Consider the following 21,357-nt stretch of genomic DNA (forward strand, 5'->3'; position numbering starts at 1 on the left):
AGCAATGTCTCCCCACAACAGACTTTGCCTTTAATATGAACTAATGTGTCGATAACAGTACATGCTGATAGGACTAGGACTGGTTTGATCTCCTCGACCTGCAGAAAGTATATGGGCAGGGGTGAGGTGAGTGGGGATTGAATGGACAGCAGTGTCTCCTCCCTCAATATCCACAGCTGTGGTGACTTTGAGCAACCCCCAAGTGCTCCCTAGGTGCTGAGATGAATTTATCACATTTGAATCACACTAAAACACTCCTGTCTACAAACACAAACCTGGAATCGGCCCCTTCCACACACTCTCCATTAGCTCAGGGTGAACTCTGTCAAATTACAGCTTGTTTCTCTGATTCTGAGGGTTATTCCCACATTCATTTTCATTTTCAGACAAACGGTTCGGGTTTTGTCTTGAGCAGAAGGGACAGAGCCACCAACAGCAGCAGAAAGTGGGGCTGCAGGCGCTCGGGGGTCTGCAGAAGAGGGTCTGCACTGGAATGGAGAAAAAGACAAGAATCCAGGACAAAGGAGGGGGCTCGCCAAGAGCCGCAAGCTTCTCAAACTGAGCAGAGCAGATCAGAGCAGGATTGGGAGAGAGTGAAAAAAAAGCCAGGTGAGGAGCTCTTGGGGAAATGAGGTTGTGGAGAGAAAGCACGGAAAATCACCATGGTTGGCGGTCACCAAATGTCCAGCCTGAGGGGTGCAAGCACAGGGCAGAGGAGGGGAGGTCCCAGGAAGATAATGTGCACAAATCAATGAATCAACAATGAAGCAGAAGAAGGCCGGAGGAAGGGGATGGAGGAAACGAAGCAGTGGCTTCAGCAGGAGAGAAAACGAGGTCAGTTATAGCCGAGGGTGAAGAGGTCTGCAGGACAAATAAGAGCAGGACAGAGGTCAGTGTAATCATGTGCTGTACACTAAACATTGTCCTAATTTTTGGGAAGTAAAGCAACCAGCTGCAGGGCTGTGTAGGTCAGTTTCCAGGTCTCCAGAGTTTTATTGTTGTTCCAAACTTTGTCATAGCTTCCACTAGATTTTACTGTGGTCTGTCTCACCAAAGCGAACAAGGAGGGCTGAATGTAGAGGGTGGGATGCTTTTTGAGTTGGAATTTTTAAAAATAATAACAGTAAAAAAGCCATACACTTACTGGTTCCTACAAGGTCACTTCTTCAGCTTTAACAATGTGATGTTTAACATTCTACAAAAGCCATAATCTGCGCAAAAGCATGCTTTCATCCCACCTTACATCATGTTAAACCATGGGTCCATGCAGTTTCATATGGTTTATTGCTGTAGAACACTTCATAAAAACTCTACCACTTTTATGTCCATATATTGGTTCATATTCAAGTGTGACAGTGTGAATGCTAACAGAACCAGGACTGAAATACAACCATGTATTTCATCTGATTTTTTCTTTACCCAAGTATAAACGTAGAAACAGATGGAGCCCGACGGAATATCTAAACAAGTGAAAGTAAAGCGAAATTAAATGAAGCAACAAATATCTCCTTCCAACCATCATTTCTTGCCTGTCATTTTGCGACAGGTATTATCCTGATTTCTACAGCGTTTTAATTACGGAAACTTAAAGTAAACACTGCACTCAGCTGACAGCTTATTTCTTGCTTCACGCACTTAGTTCTTAATGTCTTCTTTCTTCCAGTGCAGGTGGGTGACAGGTAAAGCAGAGGAAGAAAGTAAAATAGACTCTGACAGAAATACATTTTTCTATTATTATTATTATTATTATTATGATACTGGGTGCCATGGTGGTGCAGCAGGTAGTGTCTCAGTCACACAGCTGCAGGGACTTGGAGGTTGTGGGTTCAAGTCCCGCTCCAGGTGACTGTGATGAGTGTGGTGTGTTCTCCCAATGTCAGCATGGGTTTCCTCCTAATGCTCCAGTCTCCTCTCACGGTCCAAAAACACACATTGGTGGGTGGATTGGCAATTCAAAAGTGTCTATAGGTGTGATTGTGTGAGTGTGTCTGTCACCCTGTGAAGGACTGGTGCCCCCTCAAGGGGGGCCTTGCACCTAGTGGCTCCAGACCCACCGCCACCCTGAACTGGATAAGCACTTACCGTTTTTTTAAACGTTTACACAATGCTTTAAGCAATTATATTATATTAACAGAATGAGACCAAATATCTTTCAAGTAAATAAAACCATGTAGAGAAGAGTCGAGTGCTCAACTGTTAACTTATGTACAGCTGGTTTAGAGCTAGTCATTTTGAAACATACATTTTTACAGTTTATACGCAATGTCTGTGCACAACTGAACATGTCCACAATGAGGGCCACTTAAAGTAGACACACTTCTTCCACATGAAGCCCATAAGAGCCCACGGTGACCCGTATGGCTCTTATGGGTTAATGTATACAACATGTTGGCTAGGACATTCATTCATTCATTATCTGTAACTGTTTATCCAGTTCAGGGTCGCGGTGGGTCCAGAGCCTACCTGGAATCATTGGGCGCAAGGCAGGAATACACCCTGGAGGGGGCGCCAGTCCTTCACAGGGCAACACACACACACACACATTCACCAACACACTCACACCTACGGACACTTTGAGTCACCAATCCACCTACCAACGTGTGTTTTGGACTGTGGGAGGAAACCGGAGCTTGGCTAGGACAGTAGTAGATAAGTTAATTAAGAGCAGAAGGCATTGTTTACATGTACAGGTTAAAGTTCAGCATTCTGGTTTTTAGCTCAGGAAATCAACGTCAGACCCAAGAGTGAAGAAAATGAGGATTTACAGCTACAGATGGAGGATGAGCAGAAGTGCGGCTTAGCTGCAGAACACAGAGAGGCAGGTCAGATGAGGACAGCAAAGAGGTGCAGATCAAAGCGTGAACCACGCAAAGGAGGAGAGCGGTTTAATAGGGAAAAAAACCCCCAAAACATTCCTTTCATTCTTCCATTTAGCTTCAGAACCCATTTCTCTCAGATCATAAATGAAAATTAAACAGCCAAGTCTCACACGCGCCGCAGCCTCTTTAAACCGTCTGTTAGCATTAAAACCTAGGGTAGAACACTCGAGTCTTCGTCTGCGCAGACCTGCTGCAACAGAGTGCACGCCAGGGCCCGAGGGTGCGGCTCACTCATCAGCCAGCGACCCCCATCCCACGCCTTTTAAACGATTACAGAGCACTTGAGCTGCGTGCAGATGTTCATTTGTATGCCAATAAACAACTACATGGCTAGATTAAAAAGCTAAAATAGGCAGCGCCGACGCCAAGGAGGCGAACACAAATTTCCATGCGCGCCGTTCCCCCAGCGAACCTGCTGCATCTCGCTGCTTATCAACAAGAAAACAGCAAAGACTGAGAGTCTAGCTGCAGACGGAGAGATGGAAGACCAGAGAGAGGGAGAGAAAGAGAGAGGGGGTGGGACAGAGGCTGCCAGTTTGAGTGATTAGTAAGAAGCAACTCAATGACAGGTGTGACTGGGCTTTTAAACTAAAGGCTTTGTATAAAATCTTATTTCTGTTGGTAATTTCTAGGCATTTATTTAAAAGCAAGGACGTAATATAAAGGCGACAGAAAAGCAGTTTGGCTCATAGAAGCCATGGCTTATGGGCCTCCAGTATGGCCAAAACTTTATGGACACCCACCACACCAGCATTTGTTCTGAAATCAAGGGTGCTAACAGGTTTGTATCAGCCTTGACTTGTTTATGAAGGCTTTACACTTTACACTTTACTGGAACACTGCTGATGGCATTCAGCAATGGAGTCATTAGTGAGGTCAGGTATAGATACTGGACGATTACTCTGCGATCAAAAATGCTGCATTGCAAGTATTTGATGATAAACAAAGCTCTGTGATTCCACAGGTCAATGCTGGGGGAGGGTCTATAATACTTTAGCGGACCTTGGTGACCTCAGCTGCTCCAGAACCTTTAATTTCATTTCACAAGCTCACATGGACATTATACAAGATGTGTGTGTGTGTGTGTGTGTGTGTGTTCTGAACGTTGAGGTTGGCAACAGGTGAAACCTAAAGTAGCAGAATTCACTAATCATACTGGGTGTATACAAACTTTTGGACAAATAGAGAACAAGTCAATAGAGAACTGCAGCTGCGTTTGTGAGGTTTCCCAGAGCTGAAACTTGGAACTGAAATGGAGGAACCCTGCTTGGTGAGATCGCTGCAACTTCAGATGCATCCGTTTGTGTTGCTGAATATTCCAGAGCTTGTGTCCCAGTGCATCCTGGGTAATGTGGTTCTCTGACAGAGTTCCATTGAAGAGCCCACGTTCAGTGGCAGATAGCATCACAGCACTGCACGGACACATGGCCTGATAACGAGGCGATGAAACACACACACACACACACACACACACACACACACACACACACACACCCTGGATGACAAGCTTAATCTGATCTGGGTGAGGGAGGCAGGAATAGAAACGCTTTAACAGAGTATAAAAACAAATAAGATAAAACCACCATAACAATATTAACACTATCACAGTGATCAGAGAGGATCTGATAGTAGAAATAGAATTCTTATATTCTTCCTCTCCTCTTTTATGCCTTCGTTCTCTCTATATTTAACCCTTTCTCAAACGACTGCACCTTGCAAAGACACATTTTTGATGCAGAAAGTAAACTTTTTTTTTTAACCCACCTCTGCACTTTGTGAGTCCAGATCATTTACAGACAGTGTATAATGCTCTCTACATCACACCACTCATTTCTTCCCTTTCTTCCCATATCTCTTTTTCACTCTTCTCTCTCCTCTGTAGAGGAGCGCTTGTCCAGGGAAAAGTGGACGCCCCCCCTCTTCAGAGCCGGCCTCAGAGTGGACAATCAACAATCAGCATCCGACCCTGAGAAACATGTTATTTACCAGCCCCTAATCATTCTCTCCCTCACAAACCAATGTCCCTCAAAAGCCAGCAACAATGGGGAGAGAGAGAGAGAGACAGAGAGAGAGAGAGAGAGAGGAAGAAAAGAGAGTCAGCCAAGGACCAGAGAGGGGGGCATATGTGAGTAAGAAAGAAAGACAGAGTCAAAGGAGGGATAAAAGCATGAGATAGAGAGAAAGTGCATAATAGAAACAAAAAAATATGAAAATGTCAGAGTAGTGAGAAAGAGAAAGAATAAAGACCACAAGTAGAAACATATACAGAGAAAGAGAGAGAGAGAGAGAGAGAGAGAGAGAGAGAAAAGAGAAATAAAGAAGAACAGAACCTAAAGGAGAGAGAAAAGAGAATGAGATGAGATTAGAGTGTGAGTGAGCCAGGGAGAGACAGAGAGAGACAGACTGAGTATAAAAGAGAGAAATCAAACAGTAACACACACGCGGGTCACTGATCCATGGGCACGTCTAAGTGGTTTAAGGTGAAACACAAGGACCGAACCATAAATGTCTGTCCAGATAAATATGCATATATTCATAAGAGTGATTTCTGCTGAAATGGCCCATTCAAATCACACTGGCTCTCCGCAGGATTTCATTACCATATCTGACAGTTCCATAGCCACAGCTCCTCCACAGCCCTGCATTCAGAACAGCACTGCGGTAAAGGCTGAGCATTCAGAGCAGCGCTCGGAATAGGACGGACATGCAGACACAACTCCAGAAAGGGACGAGCATTCAGAACAGCCTCAAAATAACGTCTGATCATTCAGAACGGCGCTCTGGTAAAGGCCGAGCTTCGGAAACAGCGTCCCGCTAAGAGATGAGCATTCACAACCAGGACACGGTAAAGGCCAGTTGCTCAGAGTGCTGCTCTAGTAAAGGTAGAGCATTCAGAGCAGTGTCCTCCAAACATCCCCTGCCCAGGCCCCTCTGGTGAACTTCCTGGGTTAACTTAAGTGTGAGCTGTGATGTAAAAGTCATAAAATTCTATCATCTAATGCAATGCTGATTAATCCTGTTATAATCACAGACATATTTTATATTTAAATATCTCATTTAAATGGCACTGTCCTAGGGTCCTAGTATGGGTGTATGCATGTGTGTGTGTGTGTGTGTGTGTGCGTGTGCATGTGTGTGTGGAGCAAGGGTGCTCCCCCGTGTCTAAAACCCCACCATCGATCTCCTGCATGCGGCTAGAGGCCAGATCAATACAGCACCAAATCCAGGCAGCCACGCTCCAGAGGACAGAGCCCATCTCATCACACACCAAACCCCCGTGAAGGACTCAAGGGTCCAGCTACACACCAGTGTGTGCGTGTGTGTGTGTGTGTGGAGAGCTAGCGAAGTAAGGAGAGTGAAGTATTAGGTGAAGTGATGGGGTACTTACACAAGTTGGGTATCTCTCTCTCTCACTCACTCACTCACTCACTCACTCACTCACGTCCATTCCTCTCTTTTTTATGAACTGCTGAAGGTTGTTGTGGTTTATAGAATTTGAGTGTTCGAAAAGACGTTTCTGTGAATTGTGGGGACATTGCATAGATTTCCATGTGTGTCAGAGATTAACCATAGCCTTAAACGTGATTATTACAAGCCTATACCATAAAGCTTAGCTTTAAAACCCATCTTCCTTTAAAATGTTATTTCTATTATTTGTTTGTGGGACCACAAGGATGTTTAGTCCCCACAATCTGTGTATGTTAACATATTTATATATTCTATTTAAATATGCAATATTATATATTCTTGGTACAAACACACACACACACACACACACACACACACACACACACACACACACACACACACACACTTTAAGAAGCATTAAACTCTCCAGACATCTGGTCCCTATCACAGCCACTGTGAACACATCTGACTCTGACCTTTCATGAGAATGGAGTGTTTCACATCACATGACCCTAAATGATTTTATATCGTAACCATCTATCAGTGTGCATGGACCCAGGGAGTCAGGAATCAGGGGATGTGAACTGTGAGAAGGTGGGGGAGGATTGCTGGGCGGCTTTCCTGCGTGCACAGAAGGCCCCAGTCAGGAGGTGATAGGGTGGTGGTGAGATGCAGGGTGTGGATGTGAAGGAGAGAAACTTTGAGCGTGGTCCTTGGCCAAAGTGGGCGGACCATTTGAAAAAGCAATGGGACTCCCTTGAAAAATTGGATGTAGGATGTAGTTCTGGGGCAAAACTTTTGATTGCGGAGTGGTCTTCACACTCAGACATGACTTTTACAAAAACAGATCAATAAAGCTTCCGCTGAAAGATTCTTTAGGGGAAGCAAAGTGCGTCTTCTCTAACACTGCTCCCAGAAACCATTGATGGCACCTTCAAGCATTTGGTGAAAGGCTCTGAACCTCATTCAGATGGGTTTCCACAAGGGAACACTCTATTCTTCCAGGTGTTTTCTCCCACCATGGAGCCTACTTTGTATCTGCATGTTTTACTCCCTCTCGAAACTGCGTAAAAAAATTAGATGATTTCCAGCTCACCTTTTCCAAAGGTCTCTCAAAGAAGAAGAACGTTCTGTACATTCTGTTAAGGTCGAGAGTGAGAGAAATGAGAGAGGGGGAGGGGGAAGGAGGGTGGGGGGGTGAACCCTTGAGGAGAGACACTTTAGCAAATTACAGCTAGTGCTGCAATCAGGAAGCTGAAATTACCAAACCTGACGGGTCACCAAGGCAACTGCTGGAGCCAGTCGCTAAAGCAGGTGTGTGCTCCAGTGTGTGTGCATGACTGACTGACATATGTGTTTTCTGCGACCACAGCTTCCCAAAACTGTAGTCAGTGCTTGTGTGTGCTTCTATTCTGTACAATGACGAAGACATACACAAGTTTGGTGGTTCACCCTTAGACGCCCCTGGAGTCACCACCAACTTTTCAAACCAGAGTCAATGCAAAACAAGGCTACACTGCCTCTTTAGGATCACATTCATTTTTACTGTGTTTTGGTTAGCACTTGCTAAACGCATAATTCATTCATTCATTCATTGTCTGTAACCGCTTATCCAGTTCAGGGTTGTGGTGGGTCCAGAGCCTACCTGGAATCATTGGGCACAAGGCGGGAATACACCCTGGAGGGAGCGCCAGTCCTTCACAGGGGTAAACGCATAATGCCGGTGTTCAATTTTGCATTTCACTTGAATGACGTCATCAGTTCGAATCCAGTTGTCTTTGGGAATGACAAAGCAGTACACCCCAGTTTTCAATTTAAATAAATCTTTAATCCTGTAGCAGGCTATAAAAAAGACAGCTTCTAGCGCCCCCTATAGGCCTCGTAAAAACAGGCCAATGCAAAAAATATTTAAAAAGTATTTGTAAATATATCATCAATATATATTCAAAACAATAAAAATTAAGGAGAAAGAAAAACCTCTTGTCTTAAAATGGAAGGGGGTGTAAAAATATTGTTTGAAATAATTTGTGGGCATTTCTATTGGTGCATTCATCTTGACATTTTAACACAACATCAGGGACAACAGCTGTGTTCAAATGATGTTGTAAACTAAAGAAAAAGAAAATTGAGAAACATGTTCTTTTTTTCAAATGGTTACCTGTAAATAAAACAACACAGGCTCTCATGTTTTCCCCAGACCTTCTGTGTTGTTTTAGGGTCTCCCTCTCCGATGTATACCATGTTTTCCTACTATTCAAAGCTGTTATTACTGCATTCTAGACATATGTGATTGATCTCTAAATCTGGTTCAGATTCTCCAACTTCTACAACCATGTATGCTCACGCACTGCAGTCAGAAAAGAGTCCACCATGAGCTTAAACGTGAAGGAACCACACCATGCTGAGGAAAGCCTTGAGATAATAGTACACCGCTTTAGTCTGTACACACCAAAACACAACAGGTAGCGCTTTTCACTGACAAACAGATAGGAACAGAAGCTGTGTGAACCACCACTAAGAATGCCAAATGAACCCCCCTCCTCCCGTTTGTGTTTGTAGCAGACATCAGACCAGCTCTGATTGGCTATAATAAACAAACAGAAATGTGGAATTGGATAATAACAATGGTTATGATCTCATTAGCTTCCACGCTGCCTCTGCACAGTTCCACAGCCTCGACCTACAGCTCAGAAATCCACTCACATGTCTCCAGTCTTTTATAATAATGACTATTTACTTCCTAGGAGATGCAATCAGTAGAAACCAATTCAGATCTTGCTGTAGTATTATTGTCTCAAATTAGTTTTCATACTGGTCTTCTTTCAGAATCGAGTCTTTCAGAAATGACTTCCCGATGCGCTGCTCCATTCTCCCTAAATCATGATCAATAATTATTATTAGAATATAATCTTGAACTGGAGTAGGCACCCCTCAAGCATCTCCCAATGAGAACACATAAAATACAGCTAACCGTCTGCTATTCCCTGGATAGTCGGGAAGCCCATGCATAAGGTAACTCTCGTTTTGAGCGTAATGATATTGTTTGTGAAAGCAAGACATTGAGTGCACTATCCAAAAATAACAGACCTGTCAACACAGTTGAATCAAATGACCTCTGTGCTAAAGTGTTGTCCACTCCATGCCTCTCCAAACAAAAGCCAATACTAATATCAAAGTGACCCCGCTCCCCTTTTTCAAGCCGAAATCTGCCGTCTGATTTACACACAGTGTATAATTCAAAGAACGGCAAAAGGACAAAGCTTTCCAGGCTCTCCACATCCACGTGCGAGGCCGAGGTCGGCTTGAAAAGAGACCTCGCCTGTTTTCCGTTTGATTGGTGGCCCTTCAAGATGGCTTTTTCAGACGGCTAATGTATTCTGCGGCCAGTCGGGGCCGGCTGCTTGGAAAAGGGACAGCGAGAGAGGACGGCACTCTCATTTTCCTCTGAAGAGCCAATTATCTCAAACAAAGGCTTTATTACTCACAGTGCTGTTCACTTCCTGTGGGCGACAGAACTGTCCTCACTAGTGGTTTTCCTCTGAACACCAGGGGTCAGTGTGCATGGAGGGTGGGAAATGCCATGAGCAAAGCAGGAAGTCAAATTTTTATAAGGGGATACACTCATCATGCAGGGTTAGAGTTAGCCTTTTAACCAAGTAGGATTGTTGTATCTTCCCAGCCTCCGCCACAGGAGCTTCCCAAGTGACTTCCAAAACATTTCAGCTGCTGTTTGGTTACATCATTAGTCTTATCTGTATGCGTGACTGTATAACGTTTTGGTAGGGTGACCATATGTTCTCTTTTTCCTATATATAATGGTGGCACGGTGGCGCAGCAGGTAGGACCTGAAGGTTGTGGGCTTGAGTTCCGCTCCGAGTAACTATCCGTGAGAAGTTCTCCCCGTGTCCGCATGGGTTTCCTCCGTGTGCTCCAATTTCCTTCCACGGTCTAAAAACACACACTGGTAGGTGGATTGACAACTCAAAGATCAGTAGGTGTGAGTGAGTGTGTCGCCCTGTGAAGGACTGCTGCCCCCTCCAGGGTGTGTTCCTGCCTTGCGCCCAGTGATTCTGGTTAGGCTCCGGACCCACCACGACCCAGAACTGCCTTGTGTACTGTGATGTCCTGTCCTTCGTCTGAGAATAAGACATTGGGAATGTCAACAACCTGTCACAGAGGTGTCCTGGCTCAGCTACTAACCCCCAGGAAACTTTGAGAATCCTGCCACAGATTTTGTGTCTTTTGTCCGAGACCACCAGGCTCACTCTGGCCCTGTTCCTCTCCTTGGCCTGTCCTCTCCAATTCCATTTGTGCTTTCACATGCAGGAATCACCGTACTGAGGTTTTGTCCCAAAGCAGTTATCAAGGAGCGGCAGTGGACTATAAAACCTTCCAACAATGGAATTAACTTCAAGCATAAGGAGCATTAAAGGAGGACAAAGTTCCTAATAACACCCTGTACTTCAGAAGAAATGTGGATAAGAGGATGTGTCTGGAAAATCTGAGGATGCTAATACAATTCCGATATTATTCTGCATCCCTAATTTTCCATTCCAAAAAGTGCACTCTGTATTTCTGATGAAGTTGTTGAACAAAAGACAAATGGCTTTGTGCAAGAACACAGAGTAAAGAGAGAATACAAATAGGACGCCGCCACATTAGCATGGTCCTGTGTGTAAGCACACAATCAGAAAAGACAGGGAAGTGCATGGGCTGCATGCATTTTGAAGCAATGGCAAGAGAATTGTTTGGAAATAATGTATCCTGCTGCATGCACACATCCACTCACGCGCTTGTCTTATGATGAAAGGCTTGATTGATTACAGAATGATGATTACAGTAAATGGCCTGGAAGATGGTTCCTTCTCTCATCACCCTCTCTCTCTCTCTCTCTCTCTCTCTTTCTCTCTCTCTCTCTCTCTCTCTCTCTCTCTCTCAACCCATCTGAAGAGTGCCTCTCTTCTCTCCCCTAATGGCACAGCTATTAGCGCTAATGCATTTCAAACATACAGCAGCTGCCACATTCGGATGGAAAGTGCATGTCTTTCGCTCTCTCTCTACCTCTCTCTCTCCCACTCGTTTTCCTTCCCTCGCTCTCTCCTTCCCTCCTTGCCTCCACGTGTCTCTCCTCTTCTAGCACGTCTAATCCAACAGGTTGACGTGTGCAAGTAAAGCACTTGGCCCTCCTGCTGACAGTTACAAGTATATGTGCTCTCTCGTAAGTGGAGCTAACAACATGGAGAGGTGATCAGGAGGGTATTTATATCTAAACTGAGTGAACCATGCAGGACTCGCTGTACACAGTCCCACCGTTTCAGAGACCTGGACATCATCAGACAGTCCTTATGCAATAATGTTTACATGGCAAATGATGACTTAGTAAGGGAAATCCTCCTAAATCTAGTCTACACATTAAATGTTAAATGCAATACAGTGCAGAGGTCATCAAATACGGACATCAGATCCAGGTTCCAGGCCAGGATTTTACAATGGCCTGTTGGTAGTGTATTACAACTGGCTAGTCAGGTACATTATAAGTCACAGCTATAGTTTAGTACCAGGCAGCCATTTTAAAATCCCAGCCTGGAACCTGGATCCAAGATCTGGATTTAAAGATCTCTGCTATAGAGGGTATGGACTGACATCATCTGTCTGCCAGAACACACACTGTTGCTGAAATGAGGGGCAAAAACAATGCATTATGCAAGAGTGTGTTCAGGCTTGTCGCCTTTAGTTCGATTATAATGAACCCTAATGTGATTGCTGTGTTAGTGCGGTTTGTTGGAGTAAATTTGAACACTCGCTTGCAGACCGGGATTGTCTGAGCAGGTGGATTTCAGTCCATCACAAACTCTGGTGCAGTTTGTTACAAGTTTGAACGCAACATGAACCAAGCGCATTGAAACGAACCAAACACAGGATGTGACAAATAATGATGTAAAAAAATTGAGCTGCAAGTTAAAACGATAAAACAAACGAGTGCGATAAAACAAACAATGCACCGAGGGCAGACCTCCTAACGTCTTCTCTCTGTAGTTGACCCTCTTTGGTTCAGGCAGTGGAGGAAGATCTGGTGCTCTTTTGACCCCTTTTATCCATTTTACAACCTCTTGCTGTGTTTCCGGTTGGTAAAACCAGAACCGCTGCTCTGGTAGAACTACCTCCAGGTGATCACACACAACTCAGGCAGGGGGAACAGTCAAGTGAATGGAGGAGGAGGATCTGAGGGTGCGAGAGGGAGTTACAACATGGAGGACTGGAAAAATATGGTGGGGAAAGATTGTGGATGGCCTTGAATGTTAGCAGAAGGATTTTGTAATCAATGCGGAACTTAACCGGCTCTAGATCTATCTGAGGAAACGTCACAATGCAGAAAAAAAGGTCTGTTCTTTAAGTGTTGGTTGACCCTTGGAGGAGCAGTCAAACCGGTTTTTAAACAAGGCATGGCCTGATTAAATTAAAGACGGTTTGACTCGACACTGATCCACCACACTGCCGCTGAGAGAGGACAGATATCTCTGCAGGTAAAACACATAAGAAATGAGCCCCATCGAAAACATGGAGAACTGCAGAGAAGACGGACAGTTCTGACAGCCCAGCGCTCATGTACGGCAGGACTCTGAGAGATGTGTTCACATGCAGCAGCGTTAATGGGGGACCCACTCCATACTTCATTACTGAGTAATTTCCTCCTAGTTTCATTAGTTTTTGGTCGTCTGTAAACAGACAGCTCTGCATTCTTGTTGAATTTATTTGTAAATCAATAGCCTACAGCTCCACGTTAGATCTTCAATAAATTCACACTGAACTCTCACGCTGCCACTCGGTTGTTTTGCTCCAGAAATAGTTCCTCCATACATAACAGTAGTGACTCCAGCCAGAAGTGATGTCACAAGTATACCTCTATAAGATTAGCCAATAAATATCTAGATCTGTGAGAGTCTATTATGCTTGTCTTAAGTCATTTTATCCAATAAAAGTGTCCAGTGAAACAGCTATTAAAAGATCCTGCTTGATTTAGTGGCTTTTTGTCTTCACTCTATTCTTCAGTAAATGAACTGCACCCTCTGCAGGTTGCAGACCACATGATTGACTTGGCCACTGAAGAATATTCCAGTTTTGGGATCACAAAGCTCCATCATTGCTTTCAGACCACTCTATGATAATTACAAAAGCAACAGAGAAAAACGAACCCAAGCCAGAGTCTTACGTCTTAAAAACTAGTTGTGTCACTTTGTCATCTTCAACACCAGAGATCCCAGACAGTTTTGATTTGTTTACTCTTTCTGTGCTTGGAGTGAGCCAGGGTTAAACGGGATGTGGCTGTTACCCAGTGTCGGAGTCTTTGAGTGAGACTGGCGGAAAATTATAACTTGATTTCCATTACAAAGCTGGACTCAGTGGATCCAGCCCTTTCACACTGAGAGTGTGTATTCAATAAGAACAAATAAGACGATGTAAAAAAGTTACCCACTGACTCAACATGTGTAATCAGAACAAAATCAGAACTGGAGTTACACATCGCAGGTCAGAGCACAGAGCAATCGCAGATGTAAAAAGGCTTTAACTGAGCTTCTGTTCTAGACAATGAAAAACAGTTGGAGATTTTATGGCTCTGGAGGATACTACTATTTTAAATTTTAACATTACATTTTTCATGTCCAAAATGTATATACATATATATTTATGGATGTTTGGATGTAAATGGTTAACTGCAGACAATATGCAGACAATCCAGGTGTCACAAAGACTACAGTAAAAATATGTGTAAAATATCATACCACTCAGGCTGTGTATTCATAACCATTTCATGAACCAACTTTCAGTGAGAAGCTTTAAGATGCATTAAACATCTCAGACGTCTGGTTCCTATCAGCACCACTGTGAGCAGTTCTGAATCTGCATGTTTCTCTAGAACAGAGTATTTCACAAACCAAGTGTTTACATCTTCATAATTTATATATTATTACTGTCCTGGAAAAAATAAGTTGGAGAAGGAAAAAAGTGTGGTGAGGAGGTGTGAGCCTTGTCCTGTGAAGCTGCCATTTTGCAGATACTTGTTTCTCTTTGGACAGAGACTCATAGACATTCTGGAAAATAGAACACATTCCCCTTTATTGCTTCTATACCCAACACACACACAATGAAAAATGATAAAATAACTATCTCTTCTTCTTCTGAAGCTAGTGTTTCATCAGTTTGATTAGGGGAACCATAGGTTTTTGCATCTTTTTTATAGCTCTGTAACAGAAGGAAAGTGAAACTCCCACGTTAATCAAGAGAAAAACAGGTCACAAAGCAAATGTGACGAGAGACGGGCCCAAACGACCTTGAGAAATAAGACGCAATAAACCACTTTAATATCCATTTCACACACTATTGCGTTCAGATGGATTTAAAAGGGCCTCGGCTGCACTTGTGTGGTGGAGATTATTGCGACCGCACAGAGCCCTCGCCACCGCGGCCCACTGCGGCTGCCATAATGGCTGACCGGCACATTCGTTACAATGGCTGGACTTAAGAGCTGCTGGGACACGCAGCAGTGGAGAAATTCATAACAGGCCAAATCAAACAGGTCCAGAGGATGTGGGATCATATCCAAGCTCGGGTTTAGCTAAAAGGCCGACTGTTATGGCTAGCTTCATGACTTTAATGGCTTTTATGGCTCTTACGAAGATGGAAATCATGCTGTTAAGAGATGTTACTCTATCTCCACTAGATAAACCTGTGCTTATGAAGCTAATGCGACAAGGTGCTTATGCTTTAAACAAGCATGGTGCAGTCTTGTCATACTCTGTTGAACATGTGACCAAATATTTGCAGACACCTTAAAGAGGGATGTTTAATATGTTTAAGCACTGTTCTCTCTGGTTTGTTTATGTTCAGAAGCTCCCTGTCCTTTAAGGTGGAACAATATGTTAAATGGAAAAAAAGACTTGTTTGTATTTGCCTCAAGTTTTTGTCTGTATGTTTTGTCTGTAAAGCACTTTCTGTAATGCAGTTTTGACACATTTCCACCTCAAGTGATCCAAAACTTTGGGCCGAGACAGTTTATATTTTTACTAATTTACTGACACTGGGGCTTTGTAAACACATCAGAATAGAGAGCAGCAACATGTTGAGGACCCATTTTTGACCCAACTGCACAAACTTTCATTTTATATACTCTCCATAAAAAAGTATTGCTAAAAGATTTGGACACAACAAAAAAACAACAACATAGAAATGAAACAAACAAAAAATGTAGCATATTAGCAATTTATCAAACTGAAGCATATTAATAATAATAATAAAATTTATAATATTAATAGTTAAATATTAAGTCAATACAAAAAACAAACAAACAAAAAAAAACAACACATCGTAGCCTTAGTGACAGACCGTCTTGTTATTTGTGTGTGTGTGTTGGCAGCAGTTGCAGCGCTCTGCCTCTTGAGACAAGTATAAAGGGCAAAATAATGATGACTTGCATGGAATTAATGACTGAGCAACTTTTCTAGTTGCTACAGCAACAGCTGCCACTGAATTGTGGGAATGCGGCGGTGAGGTCATCCGTGTTAGCACAGCGAGCAGATGGGCCACACCAGGTACGAGCAGAGTGTACACCCGCGTATACACACACACACACACACACACACCTACGTTGTACCTATACTCATTGTCCATTTTATCAGTTCCACGGACCATATAGGAGCACTTTGTAGTTCCGCAATTGCACACTGTAGTCCACCTGTTTCTCTGCATACTTTCTCATCCCCATTTCACCTTGTTCCTCAGTGGTCAGGATCCTCACAATACCACCACAAAGAAAAAGATAAATGAAATATGGGAGTGAGAATCTGAGATCGGAACCTCACACGAGCATCCCACAACTCTGAAATAACATTTGAACCAGACATGAGCAGGCAGGTCTTCTCAGGTCCAGTTTTTATATTCTATAAAGTTCTCCTAGCTAATCCATGACTAGTCACGCATTGCCGGACTCTCTAGGGAGAGCCTGATACCTTGTGCCAATTAACGAAGGCAAGAACCGCCTACTAATTCAGAAGAAAAGAAATCGGACCGACATGCAAAAGGACCAATCAGAAGTCTGATTTACAGCAGGGCGTGTAGAAGGAGAAAAGCTTCGGTTTGTACAAAACGACACATTGGAGTGTGCATACGAACATACAGACAGAATGCAACTGGCAGAATCCTAACAGTGAGGCCCTTAACACACTGAAAGTATCAGACTCACCGTCCACTTGTGGCTGGGAGTAATTCTTGTCTAAGAAAGTCTTGAAAGCCTCCAATTGGTTTGAATCTTTCTGTTCTATTTTTATTTGTTAGCATTCCTTTAAAACTTAGAAAGACAAACACAAAACACACACACACACACACACACACACACACACACACACACTGCTCTTTCACTACTTTGTCTCTCTCTCCTCTGTTTCATACTTTTTCCGCACTCTCTCTCTCTCTCTCTCTCTCTCTCTCTCTCTCTCTCTGTCTGTCTCTCAGTCTCTCATCGCTTTAAGACGCTTTCTGTTTTGCGCCCCTAATGTGCCCAAAGAGCATGGAGGCCTAATCTAATTACAGTGTCAGTCAGCAGTCCTCAGCCAAAAAGAGAAACAGTGAAAAATACGCCAAACGGAGAGAGAGAGAGAGAGAGAGAGAGAGAGAGAGAGACCTCTACACAGAGCTGCCCTTACTCACCCTCCTTATATGCAGGCCCAAACCTCCCAACCCCCACCCACCCCTCTCTCTTGCTCTCTCTCTCTCTCTCTCTCTCTCTCTCTCTCTCTCTCTCTCTCTCTCTCTTGTGTGAAGGTGCTGGAGCGGTGTCTGGGCTCCGGATCCTACAGTGCTTCATTACCTGGGCTAATTATAAAGGCAAATGAAATCAGCTCGCAATACATTATTAATGCCCGCACTACCATTAGGATTCATTTGCAGTGTTTGCAACAATATGACATTTTCAAACTGTTTTCATGGCTGATTAGAAATGAGGCCTGATAACGGGGAGGAGGACGAGAGCAAGGGAGGACAGAGAGAGAGAGAGAGGGAGAGAGAGCCAGAGTGAGAGAAAGAGAGAGAGAAAGCAGTTAGAGAGGAAGGAAAAAACCAAAGGAAAAGAGGACACACAGAGAGCGCAGGTGTGTTATTGTTTTAACTCTCCCTGCTGGCAACCCGTAACCTCCCTCTCTCCCACCTCAACACGTTTTTAATAAGAGAAGGGACAACCATCAAAATGCCGGCACTTACAGTCAGTCAATAACCTCAATTACAGGATTAAAAATCATCAGTTGCTATTCACTTTCTCAGCAGTGATTAATTAGGAATTTGCATGATAATACATATCTGTACTCTCACGCTGAGCTTTATATATATTGCAAATCGTAATAGATGTTCTTTTTAATCATATAATTGAGGTTGGTCCTGAGAATCTTCACAGTTTTCAGGTAATTATTAGAACACTGATCTCTATATTTATACACAGTGTAACACAAACTGCAGTGTGTCTATTTGTACTTCATTTATTAATTAAATCATGTTTTATTTGTGTTTTCTTTTCGGCTGTTTGAGTTTTATGAATATACAAACTAACATTCGATTTTTCATTGTCAGTAACCACTTATCCAGTTCAGGGGCATGGAATCACTGGGCGCAAAGCAGGAATATACCCTGGAGGGGGCGTCAGTCCTTCACAGGGAGACACACACTAATACATTCATTCACACACTCACACCTACAGACACTTTTGAGTCCCCAATCCACCTACCAACGTGTGTTTTTGGACCGTGGGAGGAAACCGGAGCACACGGAGGAAACCCACGCAGACACAGGGAGAACACACCAAACTCCTCACAGACAGTCACCCGGAGGAAACCCACACGGACACAGGGAGAACACACCACACTCCTCACAGACAGTCACCCAGAGGAAACCCACGCAGACACAGGGAGAACACACCACACTCCTCACAGACAGTCACCCGGAGGAAACCCACACGGACACAGGAAGAACACACCACACTCCTCACTGACAGTCACCCGGAGCGGGACTCGAACCCACAACCTCCAGGTCCCTGAAGCTGTGTGACTGCAGCCCATTCTTGGAAACACAGCTTGGGTCAGATTCTTTTATAGCAACATACAAAAAGTAAGCCCCTAGTTAAGGTTCTCCTCCACGTCTGTTTAGCTTAGTGACACTGGGTTCGAGCTGCTGGGTAATGCCAGATTCGGCACGGTGTAATGGTGTGATGACCCAACTATCGGGAAGGATCAGCAATGACTAACATTAGCGACATATATAAGTAAATATCCCCTCCCAAAAAGTTAATAAAATGAAAATAGGTATCAGTTATTTTATATTAAATTCCAGGTCTCATTCTATGAACGTGCGACCTTTGCTTTATTAGGTTCATAAACGTAACATCAAGACAATATTTAATAATTGAGCAGTAATTCAAAACGCAGCACTCTGTCAAACTGTGGTTCAGAGATAAGAAAAATGAAATGTTTTGACGGACACCAAGCCGTCCACACAGCCTCACATGGTGAGCTCACACCGCACAAGCTCTTGACTGCAAAGCTCCAGGGGAGAGGTGTTTGGAGTCCATGGCAACCCACCCAAAGCTGCCTGTGTGTGAGGTGATAGGCAGCTCTCTCCTCCCTCCCCCTCCACACTGCGAGAGCGGTGGCTAAGCAGGCATGAACAGTGATGGGCTCTCTCGGTGAGGAGGTCTCATAATTATTAGTTTTAGAGTCTTTTCTCAAATATCCCGCGGGAGCCACGGGGTTAAAATTCCATTTGTAGGAAGTGTAGCATGACAGCAAGCTCTGTCTCCCTGGAGACAGCCAAGTGTGTGTGTGTGTGTGTGTGTGTGAGAGAGAGAGAGAGAGAGTGAGAGTGTGCATGGTGAATTTATCTCTCCTCATTTTTGTGCTGTGTGTGTCTTTGTAGATCTGAGGTTGGTAGCTGTTTAAACTGGTGAGAATAGCTCATTTATATACAGATGTAAACATATACAAGCCGTCGGTGTTTGTTTGACTCGTCACTGTCAAAGGACACGATCAAATGACTCTATGGCCCTGTTTACACTCATCATTATAATGAATTCTTATGTGGATGTTGTCCATAAACAGATTTAAAAGACAAATGTAACCACGTGTGTATTAGAATTATGATACTAACTAGCTTCTCATATTGAGCATGCACTGTTTGTGTGTGTGTGTGTGTGTATAACTACAATGTGAATCGCTCTACACTGGATATAACACACTGTGATCAGATCTGTGTGTGTATATAAACACAAGGTGATTGAATCTGTGTGTGTGTGTGTGTGTGTGTGTGTGTGTGTATGAGAACATTATGATTATATCTGTCCATGTATATAATCACAATGCGACTGTTTCTCTGTGTGTGATTGGATGTGTGTGTGTGTGTGTGTATAGAGTGTGATGGGATCTGTGTGTGTATAAACTAATTTCCATGTATCTGTGTGTGTGATTGGATGTGTGTGTTTGTGTGTGTGTGTGTATACAGTGTGATGGGATCTGTGTGTATAAACTCATTTCCATGTATCTGTGTGTGTTTAAACACATTGTGATTGAATCTGTACGTGTGTATTGAAATGCACTGTGATACAATCTGCATGTGTATAGACACACCGTGATTGGATCTGTGTGTGTGTGTGTGTGTGTGTGTGTTTGTGTGTGTGTGTGTGTGCCTGTGTGTATAGGGACATGGTGATCAGATCTGTATATAGCGCCGTTATGATCAGATCTATGTGTGTGTCTGTGTGTGTATGAACACATTGAGATTGGATCTCTTTGTGTGTGCATGTGTGTGTGTGTGCAATCAATATATTGAGCTGAAAATGAGTCCTGAATTCGGAGTCAATTTAATACATCACATCTGCCCAAGGCAAACAGACTGCAAGCAAATTTAAAGGCAGTACCTTGATGCTGTCTTGCCAGGGGTGCTCCTTCTGAATTTCCTCTGCCTCTTTGGCCAGTCTCTGTTGGAAAAAAAAGGGTAAGAGGTCAAGAAAAGCGAGTGACCTGTATGACCTAATGGAAATGTAATCATTTTCTCTCATTCATCAAAGTCATTTTATCATCAGACGTATGAAAATGCAGCATTAATGAGAACCTCAGGGGGAAGCAGCACACATCTGTGATTGTGTGTTTGTGTGTTTGTGTGTGTAGGGGGTGGGGGAGAAACTAGTCTACATGTAAGAGTTGTAAATCACTGTCTTGTGCAAAATAAATGGTCAAAGACTTATGCCTGGCCCACACTACAGAATAATCTGACTGATTTGCTCTTACAGACAATCGCAGAAGTTCTCCCGATTTTAGAATGATTGTAAACATTGATAATCCCAGATCATCCTGTAGTGTGAGGAGTCCATAATCCAATCTTTACATCCCAATATAACGTTCTCTCAGTGCAGTCGGGGCATTCCTGATTGTGAATCGTAAATATGAAATATGTTCAGTATTTATGACTTAGAATCCTGTAGTGTGGGTGGGCTCTCAGGTGTGAAGCGTGACATTAATGTCAGGCCTGAAAGACTGCAATCCAATTAGAACCAAACTTGGGTTATGGTTTCGCTAACATCCGAGGAGTTTTATTTACTTGTAGTTTGTGAGACACTCCCGCCTGCTCTCGTCATGTAGCATGTAGCAGTTCAGGAGGAACTCCCATTGGGTTTTGAGGATCGGTCCTGTCTGTGTGGTGTCAACAATCTGAAAATGTGTGGATGTATATTATATATTAACATATATTCAAGAAAATGTTTTTCCATCTTCTATAAAAAATGTACAGTTCTGAAGTTTTACTGAGGCACTGACACTATGATAGTGCTTAGTCTGTGGCCTAAGGATCTACTCAAAGATGAGATGAAGGTAGATTCCAATTTCTGAAGCCCCTTTGGCCAGATATTGCTGGGTGGTGGATCAAACGATGACAATGATATTAAAAAAAACATTCCGGAGCCTACCCGGAATCACTGGGCACAAGGTGGGAACACACCCTGGAGGGGGCACCAGTCCTTCACAAGGCGACACACACTCACACA

General features: G+C 43.5%; 1 protein-coding gene across 1 annotated transcript in view; it reads right to left on the reverse strand.

Annotated features, from left to right (window-relative positions):
* The window catches only part of cacna2d2a (calcium channel, voltage-dependent, alpha 2/delta subunit 2a), a 275,566-nt gene that overhangs the window by 123,318 nt on the left and 130,891 nt on the right, over window positions 1-21,357 (reverse strand). Inside the window, exon 4 of the mRNA XM_066664996.1 lies at window positions 20,236-20,295. Coding sequence (XP_066521093.1) covers window positions 20,236-20,295 — 60 coding nt within the window. The remainder of the gene's footprint in view (window positions 1-20,235; window positions 20,296-21,357) is intronic.

This window comes from Hoplias malabaricus, chromosome 3 (genome assembly GCF_029633855.1).
Source record: "Hoplias malabaricus isolate fHopMal1 chromosome 3, fHopMal1.hap1, whole genome shotgun sequence".
Taxonomy (NCBI): domain Eukaryota; kingdom Metazoa; phylum Chordata; class Actinopteri; order Characiformes; family Erythrinidae; genus Hoplias; species Hoplias malabaricus.